This window comes from Bombina bombina, chromosome 9, assembly GCF_027579735.1.
Source record: "Bombina bombina isolate aBomBom1 chromosome 9, aBomBom1.pri, whole genome shotgun sequence".
Lineage (NCBI taxonomy): Eukaryota > Metazoa > Chordata > Amphibia > Anura > Bombinatoridae > Bombina > Bombina bombina.
This window is the reverse complement of record NC_069507.1, coordinates 266,439,903-266,456,063: the sequence shown is the minus strand read 5'-3', so window position 1 is coordinate 266,456,063 and position 16,161 is coordinate 266,439,903. Positions and strand designations below refer to the sequence as shown.

At 40.0% G+C, this 16,161-nt stretch overlaps 1 protein-coding gene across 1 annotated transcript in view; it reads left to right on the top strand.

Moving 5' to 3' along the window:
- The window catches only part of LOC128640574 (alpha-2-macroglobulin-like), a 222,341-nt gene that overhangs the window by 193,113 nt on the left and 13,067 nt on the right, over nt 1–16,161 (top strand). The window contains exons 31-33 of the mRNA XM_053693045.1: nt 1,872–2,092; nt 3,085–3,300; nt 5,208–5,332. Of these exons, the coding sequence (XP_053549020.1) occupies nt 1,872–2,092; nt 3,085–3,300; nt 5,208–5,332 (562 nt within the window). The remainder of the gene's footprint in view (nt 1–1,871; nt 2,093–3,084; nt 3,301–5,207; nt 5,333–16,161) is intronic.

Here is a 16,161-nt window from a genome sequence, read left to right as displayed (position 1 = left end):
AATAAAGGGCCTAGAACTGGCCGTAAATATCAAATTAGGTACTTTTATACCTGTAACTCTCCTCATGTTATTTATTTAATTATGTAAACATTTATGTGGGCGAAAAAAACAGACTTGTCAGAGACAGAACCAATGAACACTGATCTAATATTAGATGCAGAAATAAAGATGCCCCAGTAGCTTGTCTTTATTTAGAAGATGGTCAGGGAATTAGCCAGCTTTTTTGGTAGATTATTGACAGAGTAAAAAAAAAGCCCAGGAGAAAAGGGGATTGGGAAACTATTGCGAAACAGAGAGAACGTTGATGGATATGACATCTTGTTACAATGATGCCTAAAGGTTTGAATAGGGAGAAGGATATGACTATTGTTCTGTAAAGTAACACTTCAGTATAGCAGCGGTTTATAAAATAGTGCTCTGATACATACTAATACATTGTTTTTAATATAATGCAATATGTGTTTATATCACTAGATGGCAGTATAAGGACAGGATATTTATGTTATGTTGCATATTGTCTGGTATTCACTTTCATAAGTGCTTAATTGATATTTATATAAACACTGTGATTGGTTTATATTCTTATGGCATGATTAAGGGTCACACTGTGATTGGTGTGTATTCTTATGGCATGATTAAGGGTGAATAACGCGAAACGTCGCCACCTGTGACCTGGATCTACATGTTCCAGTAAAGACATTGAAGATAACAGAGTGTTGTGGGAATTTGTTTATTGGATATCCCATGGATCTCTTGCATTGACCCTAACCCACTCTGCACATGAACCACTGCGGTGCTGAGATGCTGTGACTTTTTTTTATTACATCATATCCCTATGAACTGCACAGCCAATTACAAACACTGACAACAAGAGCAATACGCAACATTGTTGCACACTTTAGAAAAAGTACTGCAACTCCTCTCTATTCAGATACGCATTGATTCACATAGGAGTATTTTTACATTTAATTGATGATAAAGTTGCATTCAGTATTGTTTGCCAGTGTTGTTAGCATTGACAGCTCTGTCTTGTTTTTTGTGTTGGAGCATGCGCAGACCAGTGGCCAGTATCATTATTGTTTATCGGATGTGTGTTTTTGGTCGGTCTGTAGGTTTTGAGCATAAAGTGCTATAGTCGATAGATTGTGTCCATGCTGTAAATGCATCAAATGGGTGACTTTTTCCAATATCGGCCTAATATTTTTCTAATTATTGTTTGCATTGTTATGATATTGAAAAATGTGTGTTGGGAGCCAAAAACAGTTCAAAAACACGATGAAGTCCTGTTAGTCCTGTCGCAGTCTTGCTTAGATGTCTCTCTTTGACATCACAGGATACACATGTGGGTTTGCTCCAATACAAGGCAGCTCCGGACTACTGCCCCCCCCCCCCCCATATGCATCAGTATCACATGACATTGGCACTAATGCTAAACCGTCTTAAACTGCAGTAGCCTGCTCATTGCTACAGAGGAAATTGAAACTAGGGAAATAAATCAGAGGTCTGTGAAGCTGTTTCCTGAATCACATATGGAAAGAAATTCCAGAAAGAAGATTTCGACCCACAAACTGGTCCTGTGACCTAAAAGGAGTCACTTCTCTCTGAGGGCATCAAGTGTGCCAACATCATGAGTGTGCCAGTGATTGTAGGCCTAGTGGTGATCTTAACCCTAAACCTGCAATGCATTACAAGGCATAGTGTTGCTGACTCTGGTAGCCATATGGTTAATAAATTACGCCCCACTACTTCAGTAATAACTCGAACACCCAAGACATGTGCAGGCTCTTGAGCCTACCTCAGTATGCTTTCATGTAGCACAACGTGCACTCTCCTAACTTGGCTAATCTCTTTATTTCTCTCATGACGAACAGACGGTACCCTTCACTGGGAGCGGCGGGTGAAGCCAGTGTCAGAGAGAGTCTCATTCTTCTACCCTCAATCAGCTTCTGGCGATATTGAGATCACAGCCACCGTTCTGCTGGGCTTGGTTAACCGACCCAATCCATCTGCAGAAGATATAAACTACATGAATCAGATCGTTCTGTGGTTATCTTGGCAACAGAATGCACTGGGAGGCTACAGATCCACAAAGGTAACAGCAGCTCTGAGCATAGGGTCCGATGCCGCAAATATTCATTACTGGGAAAAGTTACATCTTAGTTTTTGTACCAAAATAAACTTCTAAACAACACTTGTGGAAACCCCAAACAGGCAGCTAGACTTAAAGGGACAGGAAACCCCGAACAGGCAGCTAGACTTAAAGGGACAGGAAACCCCGAACAGGCAGCTAGACTTAAAGGGACAGGAAACCCCGAACAGGCAGCTAGACTTAAAGGGACAGGAAACCCCGAACAGGCAGCTAGACTTAAAGGGACAGGAAACCCCGAACAGGCAGCTAGACTTAAAGGGACAGGAAACCCCGAACAGGCAGCTAGACTTAAAGGGACAGGATACCCCGAACAGGCAGCTAGACTTAAAGGGACAGGAAACCCCGAACAGGCAGCTAGACTTAAAGGGACAGGAAACCCCCGAACAGGCAGCTAGACTTAAAGGGACAGGAAACCCCGAACAGGCAGCTAGACTTAAAGGGACAGGAAACCCTCAAATTGTTCTTTCATGATTTGGATAGAACGTACAATTTGAATCAACTTTCCAATTTACTTCTGTTATCAAATTTGCTTTATTCTCTTGTTATCCTTTGCTGAAGGATAACATTGCACTACTGGCAGCTAGCTGAACACATCTATTTAGCCATTCACAAGAGACAAATGTGTGCAGGCGCCAATCAGCAGCTCCCACTAGTGTAGGATAAGTGCGTATTCTTTTTCAACAAGGGATACCAAAAGAACAAAGCACATTTGAAAATAGAAGTGAATTTAAAATGCCCCGCTCTATCTGAATCATACAAGTTTCATTTTGACGTTCCTCTCCCTTTAAACATATGCAATGAAATAGGGACAATTAATAATTGATCTTGTATTACATAAATGATATTATATATTATTATTGCAAGTAAGTACCATACCAGGAAACTATTAAACTCACTGGTCATCCTTGTAGTAATACTTTACCTCTCTCCTGTAGGACACAGTGGTGACAATAGAAGCTCTATCTGCTTATAGTACACTGACATATATAAAAAATGCCACCAACCAGGTGCAAGTGTCACAGGAGAATGCGCTGGTTGCACAGTTCAACGTGAACAACACCAACAGACTAGCGCCCCAGAAAGCGTCTCTACCTACTGTGCCCGGCAATTACAGCATTAGAGTCGCAGGGAGAGGCTGCACCTTGGTGAAGGTAACAAAGTCACTAGTACAAAAATTGTCCTCTATATATGTATCTGGCTTGAAAGGGTTAATCTCTAACGGTTATGCATGTGGGTGCAGAGGGTTATTCTCTAACAGTTATGCATGAGGGTGGGAGAGGGTTAATCTCTAATGGTTATGCATGAGGGTGGGAGAGGGTTAATCTCTAACGGTTATGCATGAGGGTGGGAGAGGGTTAATCTCTAACGGTTATGCATGTGGGTGCAGAGGGTTAATCTCTAACAGTTATGCATGAGGGTGGGAGAGGGTTAATCTCTAATGGTTATGCATGAGGGTGGGAGAGGGTTAATCTCTAACGGTTATGCATGAGGGTGGGAGAGGGTTAATCTCTAACGGTTATGCATGTGGGTGGGAGAGGGTTAATCTCTAATGGTTATGCATGTGGGTGGGAGAGGGTTAATCTCTAACGGTTATGCATGTGGGTGGGAGAGGGTTAATCTCTAACGGTTATGCATGAGGGTGGGAGAGGGTTAATCTCTAACGGTTATGCATGTGGGTGCAGAGGGTTAATCTCTAACGGTTATGCATGAGGGTGGGAGAGGGTTAATCTCTAACGGTTATGCATGAGGGTGCAGAGGGTTAATCTCTAACGGTTATGCATGAGGGTGCAGAGGGTTAATCTCTAACGGTTATGCATGAGGGTGGGAGAGGGTTAATCTCTAACGGTTATGCATGTGGGTGCAGAGGGTTAATCTCTAACGGTTATGCATGAGGGTGGGAGAGGGTTAATCTCTAACGGTTATGCATGTGGGTGCAGAGGGTTAATCTCTAACGGTTATGCATGTGGGTGCAGAGGGTTAATCTCTAACGGTTATGCATGTGGGTGGGAGAGGGTTAATCTCTAACGGTTATGCATGTGGGTGCAGAGGGTTAATCTCTAATGGTTATGCATGAGGGTGGGAGAGGGTTAATCTCTAACGGTTATGCATGTGGGTGCAGAGGGTTAATCTCTAACGGTTATGCATGAGGGTGGGAGAGGGTTAATCTCTAACGGTTATGCATGTGGGTGCAGAGGGTTAATCTCTAACGGTTATGCATGAGGGTGGGAGAGGGTTAATCTCTAACGGTTATGCATGTGGGTGCAGAGGGTTAATCTCTAACGGTTATGCATGTGGGTGGGAGAGGGTTAATCTCTAACGGTTATGCATGTGGGTGGGAGAGGGTTAATCTCTAACGGTTATGCATGTGGGTGCAGAGGGTTAATCTCTAACGGTTATGCATGTGGGTGGGAGAGGGTTAATCTCTAACGGTTATGCATGTGGGTGCAGAGGGTTAATCTCTAACGGTTATGCATGTGGGTGGGAGAGGGTTAATCTCTAACGGTTATGCATGTGGGTGGGAGAGGGTTAATCTCTAACGGTTATGCATGTGGGTGCAGAGGGTTAATCTCTAACGGTTATGCATGAGGGTGGGAGAGGGTTAATCTCTAACCGTTATGCATGAGGGTGGGAAAAGGTTAATCTCTAACGGTTATGCATGTGGGTGCAGAGGGTTAATCTCTAACGGTTATGCATGTGGGTGGCAGAGGGTTAATCTCTAACGGTTATGCATGAGGGTGGGAGAGGGTTAATCTCTAACGGTTATGCATGTGGGTGGGAGAGGGTTAATCTCTAACGGTTATGCATGTGGGTGGGAGAGGGTTAATCTCTAACGGTTATGCATGAGGGTGGGAGAGGGTTAATATCTAACAGTTATGCATGTGGGTGGGAGAGGGTTAATCTCTAACGGTTATGCATGAGGGTAGGAGAGGGTTAATATCTAACAGTTATGCATGAGGGTGGGAGAGGGTTAATCTCTAACGGTTATGCATGAGGGTGCAGAGGGTTAATCTCTAACGGTTACAGAGCTGATCTCTATAACGCTCTTGTTTCTCTACAGACCACGGTTCGATACCATGTCCCAGTGCCTAAGGAGAACTCAGCTTTCTCGCTGTCTGTAAATTCCTCATCAGAGAGCTGTGTAAATGGTGTAGCGTATAACTTTATCATCAGCATCACTGCCAGGTACTGAGCACAAATATATCATAAATAACGTCCACCCTTTTGTCAAAACTGTATTTTACCGCTGTACATTTACTCATCATATTCCCTGGCATATTATATCTGCATATTACTTATTTACTGGTCATATTCCCTGGCATATTGTATCTACATATTACACAAAGACTGGTCATATTATCTGGCATATTGTATCTACATATTACATATTTACTGGTCATATTCCCTGGCATATTGTATCTGCATATTACACATAGACTGGTCATATTATCTGGCATATTGTATCTGCATATAACATATTTACTGGTCATATTCCCTGGCATATTGTATCTGCATATTACATATTTAATGGTCATATTCCCTGGCATAATGTATCTACATAATACACATAGACTGGCCATATTCCCTGGCATATTATATCTGCATATTACTTATTTACTGGTCATATTCCCTGACATATTGTATCTGCATATTACATATAGACTGGTCATATTCCCTGGCATATTGTATCTGCATATTACACATAGACTGATCATATTCCCTGGCATATTATATCTGCATATTACTTATTTACTGGTCATATTCCCTGACATATTGTATCTGCATATTACACATAGACTGGTCATATTCCCTGGCATATTGTATCTGCATATTACATATTTACTGGTCATATTCCCTGGCATATTGTATCTGCATATTACATATTTACTGGTCATATTCCCTGGCATATTGTATCTGCATATTACATATTTACTGGTCATATTCCCTGACATATTGTATCTGCATATTACTTATTTACTGGTCATATTCCCTGACATATTGTATCTGCATATTACTTATTTACTGGTCATATTCCCTGACATATTGTATCTGCATATTACTTATTTACTGGTCATATTCCCTGACATATTGTATCTGCATATTACACATAGACTGGTCATATTCCCTGGCATATTGTATCTGCATATTACACATAGACTGATCATATTTCCTGGCATATTATATCTGCATATTACTTATTTACTGGTCATATTCCCTAAAATATTGTATCTGCATATTACTTATTTACTGGTCATATTCCCTGACATATTGTATCTGCATATTACACATAGACTGGTCATATTCCCTGGCATATTGTATCTGCATATTACATATTTACTGGTCATATTCCCTGGCATATTATATCTGCATATTACACATAGACTGGCCATATTCCCTGGCATATTGTATCTGCATATTACTTATTTACTGGTCATATTCCCTGGCATATTGTATCTGCATATTACTTATTTACTGGTCATATTCCCTGGCATATTGTATCTGCATATTACATATTTACTGGTCATATTCCCTGACATATTGTATCTGCATATTACACATAGACTGGTCATATTCCCTGGCATATTGTATCTGCATATTACACATAGACTGATCATATTTCCTGGCATATTATATCTGCATATTACTTATTTACTGGTCATATTCCCTAAAATATTGTATCTGCATATTACTTATTTACTGGTCATATTCCCTGACATATATATCTGCATATTACACATAGACTGGTCATATTCCCTGGCATATTGTATCTGCATATTACATATTTACTGGTCATATTCCCTGGCATATTGTATCTGCATATTACATATTTACTGGTCATATTCCCTGGCATATTGTATCTGCATATTACATATTTACTGGTCATATTCCCTGACATATTGTATCTGCATATTACTTATTTACTGGTCATATTCCCTGACATATTGTATCTGCATATTACTTATTTACTGGTCATATTCCCTGACATATTGTATCTGCATATTACACATAGACTGGTCATATTCCCTGGCATATTGTATCTGCATATTACACATAGACTGGTCATATTCCCTGGCATATTATATCTGCATATTACTTATTTACTCGTCATATTCCCTGGAATATTGCTGGCTTCATATTAAACATATACTGGTCATATAACCCGGCATATTGCTGGCTGCATATTACACAGACATAGACTGGTCATATTACCTGGCATATTGCTGGTTGCTTATTACACATAGACTGGTCATATTACCAGGCATATTGCTGGTTGCTTATTACACATAGACTGGTCATATTACCTGGCATTTTGCTGACTGCATATTACACATAGACTGGTCATATTACCTGGCATATTGCTGGTTGTATATTACACATAGACTGGTCATATTACCTGGCATATTGCTGGTTGCATGTTACACATAGACTGGTCATATTACCTGGCATATTGCTGGTTGCATGTTACACATAGACTGGTCATATTACCTGGCATATTGCTGGTTGCATATTACACATAGACTGGTCATATTACCTGGCATATTGCTGGTTGCATATTACACATAGACTGGTCATATTACCTGGCATATTGCTGACTGCATATTACACATAGACTGGTCATATTACCTGGCATATTACTGGCTGCATATTACACATAGACTGGTCATATTACCTGGCATATTGCTGGTTGCATATTACACATAGACTGGTCATATTACCTGGCATATTGCTGGTTGCATATTACACATAGACTGGTCATATTACCTGGCATATTGCTGGTTGCATATTACACATAGACTGGTCATATTACCTGGCATATTGCTGTTTGCATATTACACATAGACTGGTCATATTACCTGGCATATTGCTGGTTGCATATTACACATAGACTGGTCATATTACCTGGCATATTGCTGGTTGCATATTACACATAGACTGGTCATATTACCTGGCATATTGCTGACTGCATATTACACATAGACTGGTCATATTACCTGGCATATTGCTGGTTGCATAGTACACATAGACTGGTCATATTACCTGGCATATTGCTGGTTGCATATTACACATAGACTGGTCATATTACCTGGCATATTGCTGACTGCATATTACACATAGACTGGTCATATTACCTGGCATATTGCTGGTTGCATATTACACAAAACTGGTCATATTACCTGGCATATTGCTGGTTGCATATTACACATAGACTGGTCATATTACCTGGCATATTGCTGACTGCATATTACACATAGACTGGTCATATTACCTGGCATATTGCTGACTGCATATTACACATAGACTGGTCATATTACCTGGCATATTGCTGACTGCATATTACACATAGACTGGTCATATTACCTGGCATATTGCTGGTTGCATATTACACATAGACTGGTCATATTACCTTGCATATTGCTGGTTGCATATTACACATAGACTGGTCATATTACCTGGCATATTGCTGGTTGCATATTACAAATAGACTGGTCATATTACCTGGCATATTGCTGGTTGCATATTACACATAGACTGGTCATATTACCTGGCATATTGCTGACTGCATATTACACATAGACTGGTCATATTACCTGGCATATTGCTGGTTGCATATTACACATAGACTGGTCATATTACCTGGCATATTGCTGACTGCATATTACACATAGACTGGTCATATTACCTGGCATATTGCTGACTGCATATTACACATAGACTGGTCATATTACCTGGCATATTGCTGACTGCATATTACACATAGACTGGTCATATTACCTGGCATATTGCTGACTGCATATTACACATAGACTGGTCATATTACCTGGCATATTGCTGACTGCATATTACACATAGACTGGTCATATTACCTGGCATATTGCTGACTGCATATTACACATAGACTGGTCATATTACCTGGCATATTGCTGACTGCATATTACACATAGACTGGTCATATTACCTGGCATATTGCTGGTTGCATATTACACATAGACTGGTCATATTACCTGGCATATTGCTGACTGCATATTACACATAGACTGGTCATATTACCTGGCATATTGCTGACTGCATATTACACATAGACTGGTCATATTACCTGGCATATTGCTGGTTGCATATTACACATAGACTGGTCATATTACCTGGCATATTGCTGGTTGCATATTACAAATAGACTGGTCATATTACCTGGCATATTGCTGGTTGCATATTACACATAGACTGGTCATATTACCTGGCATATTGCTGGTTGCATATTACACATAGACTGGTCATATTACCTGGCATATTGCTGGTTGCATAGTACACATAGACTGGTCATATTACCTGGCATATTGCTGGTTGCATATTACACATAGACTGGTCATATTACCTGGCATATTGCTGACTGCATATTACACATAGACTGGTCATATTACCTGGCATATTGCTGGTTGCATATTACACAAAACTGGTCATATTACCTGGCATATTGCTGGTTGCATATTACACATAGACTGGTCATATTACCTGGCATATTGCTGACTGCATATTACACATAGACTGGTCATATTACCTGGCATATTGCTGACTGCATATTACACATAGACTGGTCATATTACCTGGCATATTGCTGACTGCATATTACACATAGACTGGTCATATTACCTGGCATATTGCTGGTTGCATATTACACATAGACTGGTCATATTACCTTGCATATTGCTGGTTGCATATTACACATAGACTGGTCATATTACCTGGCATATTGCTGGTTGCATATTACAAATAGACTGGTCATATTACCTGGCATATTGCTGGTTGCATATTACACATAGACTGGTCATATTACCTGGCATATTGCTGACTGCATATTACACATAGACTGGTCATATTACCTGGCATATTGCTGGTTGCATATTACACATAGACTGGTCATATTACCTGGCATATTGCTGACTGCATATTACACATAGACTGGTCATATTACCTGGCATATTGCTGACTGCATATTACACATAGACTGGTCATATTACCTGGCATATTGCTGACTGCATATTACACATAGACTGGTCATATTACCTGGCATATTGCTGACTGCATATTACACATAGACTGGTCATATTACCTGGCATATTGCTGACTGCATATTACACATAGACTGGTCATATTACCTGGCATATTGCTGACTGCATATTACACATAGACTGGTCATATTACCTGGCATATTGCTGACTGCATATTACACATAGACTGGTCATATTACCTGGCATATTGCTGGTTGCATATTACACATAGACTGGTCATATTACCTGGCATATTGCTGACTGCATATTACACATAGACTGGTCATATTACCTGGCATATTGCTGACTGCATATTACACATAGACTGGTCATATTACCTGGCATATTGCTGGTTGCATATTACACATAGACTGGTCATATTACCTGGCATATTGCTGGTTGCATATTACAAATAGACTGGTCATATTACCTGGCATATTGCTGGTTGCATATTACACATAGACTGGTCATATTACCTGGCATATTGCTGGTTGCATATTACACATAGACTGGTCATATTACCTGGCATATTGCTGGTTGCATATTACACATAGACTGGTCATATTACCTGGCATATTGCTGGTTGCATATTACACATAGACTGGTCATATTACCTGGCATATTGCTGGTTGCATATTACACATAGACTGGTCATATTACCTGGCATATTGCTGACTGCATATTACACATAGACTGGTCATATTACCTGGCATATTGCTGACTGCATATTACACATAGACTGGTCATATTACCTGGCATATTGATGACTGCATATTACACATAGACTGGTCATATTACCTGGCATATTGCTGGTTGCATATTACACATAGACTGGTCATATTACCTGGCATATTGCTGGTTGCATATTACACATAGACTGGTCATATTACCTGGCATATTGCTGACTGCATATTACACATAGACTGGTCATATTACCTGGCATATTGCTGGTTGCATATTACACATAGACTGGTCATATTACCTGGCATATTGCTGACTGCATATTACACATAGACTGGTCATATTACCTGGCATATTGCTGGTTGCATGTTACACATAGACTGGTCATATTACCTGGCATATTGCTGGTTGCATATTACACATAGACTGGTCATATTACCTGGCATATTGCTGACTGCATATTACACATAGACTGGTCATATTACCTGGCATATTGCTGGTTGCATATTACACATATGGAGCTTGTGGGCCCGTGTTTCTGGCGAGTCTTCAGAATCACCAGAAACAGCAGTTATGAAGCAACTCTGAGCAGGCGGGCAGTAATCGCCACAATTCAACCCGATCGAGTACGATTGGGTTGATTGACACCCCCTGCTGCTGGTGCAATGCTAAATACGGAGAGTCTGTCGGATCAGGTCCGACAGACATTTGATAAATAGGCCTCATAGACTGGTCCTGTTCCCTGGCATATTGTGTCTGCAATACTTACCCTAATATGTTCTGGAGAGCATGGAGAGTGCTAATGTAAGTATCACCTGTAGCTACAATACTTACCCTAATATGTTCTGGAGAGCATGGAGAGTGCTAATGTAAGTATCACCTGTAGCTACAATACTTACCCTAATATGTTCTGGAGAGCATGGAGAGTGCTAATGTAAGTATCACCTGTAGCTACAATACTTATATTAATGTGCTCTGGAGAGCATAAAGAGCGTGCTAATGTAAGTATCACCTGTAGTTACAATACTTACATTAATGTGCTCTGGAGAGCATGGAGTGAGCTAAGGTAAGTATCACCTGTAGCTACAATACTTACCTTAATGTGCTCTGGAGAGCATGGAGAGCATGCTAAGGTAAGTATCACCTGTAGTTACAATACTTACCTTAATGTGCTCTGGAGAGCATGGAGAGTGCGCTAAGGTAAGTATCACCTATAGCTACAATACTTACATTAATGTGCTCTGGAGAGCATGGAGTGAGCTAAGGTAAGTATCACCTGTAGCTACAATACTTACCTTAATGTGCTCTGGAGAGCATGGAGAGCATGCTAAGGTAAGTATCACCTGTAGTTACAATACTTACCTTAATGTGCTCTAGAGAGCATAAAGAGCGTGCTAAGGTAAGTATCACCTGTAGCTACAATACTTACATTAATGTGTTCTGGAGAGCGCGCTAAGGTAAGTATCACCTGTAGCTACAGTACTTACCTTACGGCTAGATTATGAGTTTTGCGTTATGAGTGAAAAGGCAGCGTTAAGGCTCATAACGCTGCTTTTTTAGTATCGCTGCTATTACGAGTCTTGTAGGTACAGCTGTCCCGCACACTTTTTTGGCCGTACCGCAAAAATAACTTACGCAATTTTCGTAAAGTCTTTTTTCAATGGGACTTCCATTGCGCCAGTATTACAAGCTTTTTTTTTTTAGACCAAAAAGTGAGCGGTACAGCCTATCCCGCAAGATTTCTAACGCATTCTAAAGTCAGTAGTTATGGGTTTTATGCTACAAAGCCGTAACATAAAACTCATAACTAAAGTGTTAAAAAGTACACTAACACCCATAAATTACCTATTAACCCCTAAACTGAGGCCCTACCGCATCACAAACACTATAATAAAATTATTAACCCCTAATCTGCCGCTCCCGACATCGCCACCACTATAATAAACATTTTAACCCCTTAACTGCCGCACTCCCGCATCGCAAACACTAGTTAAATATTATTAACCCTTAGAGGCCGAATTATGAAAAGTCTTGCGGACCTGATCCGACAGTGCGGATCAGGTCCGCAAGACCTCGCTGAGTGCGGAGAGCAATACACTCTCCGTATTCAGCATTGCACCAGCAGCTCACAAGAACTGCTGGTGCAACGCCGCCCCCTGCTGACTCGTGGCCAATCGGCCGTCAGCAGGGAGGTGTCAATCCGATTCCTGTCCGCCTCATTAGAGCAGGCGGACAGGGTTATGGAGGAGCGGTCTGAAGACTCGCCAGACACTCGGCCCTTCAAGCTCCATACGGACACTAAACACTATTTAAATAATATTAACCCCTAATCTGCCGCCCCTAACATCGCCGCCACCTACCTACATTTATTAACCCCTAATCTGCCGCCCCCAAATTTGCCGCCACTATACTAAAGTTATTAACCCCTAAATCTAACCCTAACACCCCCTAACTTAAATATAATTAAAATAAATCTAAATAAAACCTACTATTAATAACTAAATAATTCCTATTTAAAACTAAATACTTACCTATAAAATAAACCCTATGATAGCTACAATATAACTAATAGTTACATTGTAGCTATCTTAGGGTTTATTTTTATTTTACAGGCAAGTTTGTATTTATTTTAACTAGGTAGACTAGTTATTAAATAGTTATTAACTATTTAATAACTACCTAGCTAAAATAAATACAAAAGTACCTGTAAAATAAAACCTAACCTAAGTTACAATTACACCTAACACTACACTATAATTAAATTAATTTCCTAAATTAAATACAAATACCTAAATTACAAAATAAACAAACACTAAATTACACAAAATAAAAAAAACAAATTACAAGATATTTAAACTAATTACACCTAATCTAATAGCCCTATCAAAATAAAAAAGCAACCCCAAAATAAAAAAGCCTTAGCCTAAACTAAACTACCAATAGCCCTTAAAAGGGCCTTTTGCAGGGTATTGCCCCAAAGAAATCAACTCTTTTACCTGTAAAAAAATACAAACAACCCCCCCAACTATAAAACCCACCACCCACACAACCAACCCCCCATATAAAACCCTAACTAAAACAACCTAAGCTCCCCATTGCCCTGAAAAGGGCATTTGGATGGGCATTGCCCTTAAAAGGGCATTTAGCTCTATTGCTGCCCATACCCTAACCTAAAAATAAAACCCACCCAATAAACCCTTAAAAAAAAACTAACACTAACACCCTGAAGATCCACTTACAGTTTTGAAGAGCCGACATCCATCCTCAACTAAGCCGGGAGAAGTCCTCAATGAAGCGGCAAGAAGTCCTCAACGAAGCCGGGAGAAGTCTTCATCCAAGCCTGCAGAAGTGGTCCTCCAGACGAGCAGAAGTCTTCATCCAGATGGCATTTTCTATCTTCATCCATCCGGCGCGGATCCATCTTCAAGACATCCGGCACGGAGCATCCTCTTCTTACGACGACTCCTGACGAATGAAGGTTCCTTTAAGTGACTTCATCCAAGATAGCATCCCTTAGATTCCGATTGGCTGATAGAATTCTATCAGCCAATCGGAATTAATGTTGAAAAAATCCTATTGGCTGATGCAATCAGCCAATAGGATTGAACTTCAATCCTATTGGCTGATCCAATCAGTCAAAAGGATTGAGTTAGCAATTTTTTGGCTGATTGAAACAGCCAATAGAATGCAAGCTCAACCCTATTGGCTGATTGGATCAGCCAATAGGATTGAAGTTCAATCCTATTGGCTGATTGCATCAGCCAATAGGATTTTTTCAACCTTAATTCCTATTGGCTGATAGAATTCTATCAGCCAATCGGAATCTAAGAGATGCCATCTTGGATGAAGTCACTTAAAGGAACCTTCATTCGTCGTGAGAACGCGCCGGATGTCTTGAAGATGGACCTGCTCCGTGCCGGATGGATGAAGATAGAAGATGCCATCTGGATGAAGACTTCTGCCGTCTGGAGGACCACTTCTCCCGGCTTCGTTGAGGACTTCTTGCCGCTTCGTTGAGGACTTCTCCCAGCTTTGTTGAGGATGGATGTCGGCTCTTCAAAACTGTAAGTGAATCTTCAGGGGGTTAGTGTTAGGTTTTTTTAAGGGTTTATTGGGTGTTTTTTTTATTAGGTTAGGGTTTGGGCAGCAATAGAGCTAAATGCTCTTTTAAGGGCAATGCCCATCCAAATGCCCTTTTCAGGGCAATGGGGAGCTTAGGTTTTTTTAGTTAGGGTTTTATTTGGGGGGTTGGTTGTGTGGTTGGTGGGTTTTACTGTTGAGGGGGTTGTTTGTATTTTTTTTACAGGTAAAAGAGCTGATTTCTTTGGGGCAATGCCCCGCAAAATGCCCTTTTAAGGGCTATTGGTAGTTTATTTTAGGCTAGGGTTTTTTTTTATTTTGGGGGGCTTTTTTATTTTGATAGGGCTATTAGATCAGGTGTAATTAGTTTAAATATCTTGTAATTTGTTTTTTATTTTGTGTAATTTAGTGTTTGTTTGATTTTTTAAATTTAGGTATTTGTATTTAATTTAGGTAATTTATTTAATTGTATTGTAAGATTAGGTGTTAGTGTAAGACAGGTTAGGTTTTATTTTACAGGTAAATTTGTATTTATTTTAGCTAGGTAGTTAGTAAATAGTTAATAACTATTTAGAAATTATTCTACCTAGTTAAAATAAATACAAACTTGCCTGTGAAATAAAAATAAACCCTAAGCTAGCTACAATGTAACTATTAGTTATATTGTAGCTATCTTAGGGTTTATTTTATAGGTAAGTATTTAGTTTTAAATAGGAATTATTTAGTTATTAATAGTAGGTTTTATTTAGATTTATTTTAATTATATTTAAGTTAGTGGGTGTTAGGGTTAGGGTTAGACTTAGGTTTAGGGGTTAATAACTTTAGTGCTGACGACATTGGGGGCGTCAGATTAGGGGTTAATAAATGTAGGTAGGTGGCGGCGATGTTAGGTGCGGCAGATTAGGGGTTAATATTATTTAAATAGTGTTTGAGATGCGGGAGTGCGGCGGTTTAGGGGTTAATATGTTTATTATAGTGGCGGCGATGTCCGGAGCAGCAGATTAGGGGTTAATAAGTATAATGTAGGTGCTGGCTATGTTGGGGACGGCGGATTAGGGGTTAATAAGTGTAAGATTAGGGGTGTTTAGGCTCGGGGTTCATGTTAGGGTGTTAGGTGTAAACATACATTTTGTTTCCCCATAGGAATTAATGGGGCTGCGTTACTGAGATTTACGCTGCTTCTTTACAGGTGTTAGACTTTTTCTTAGC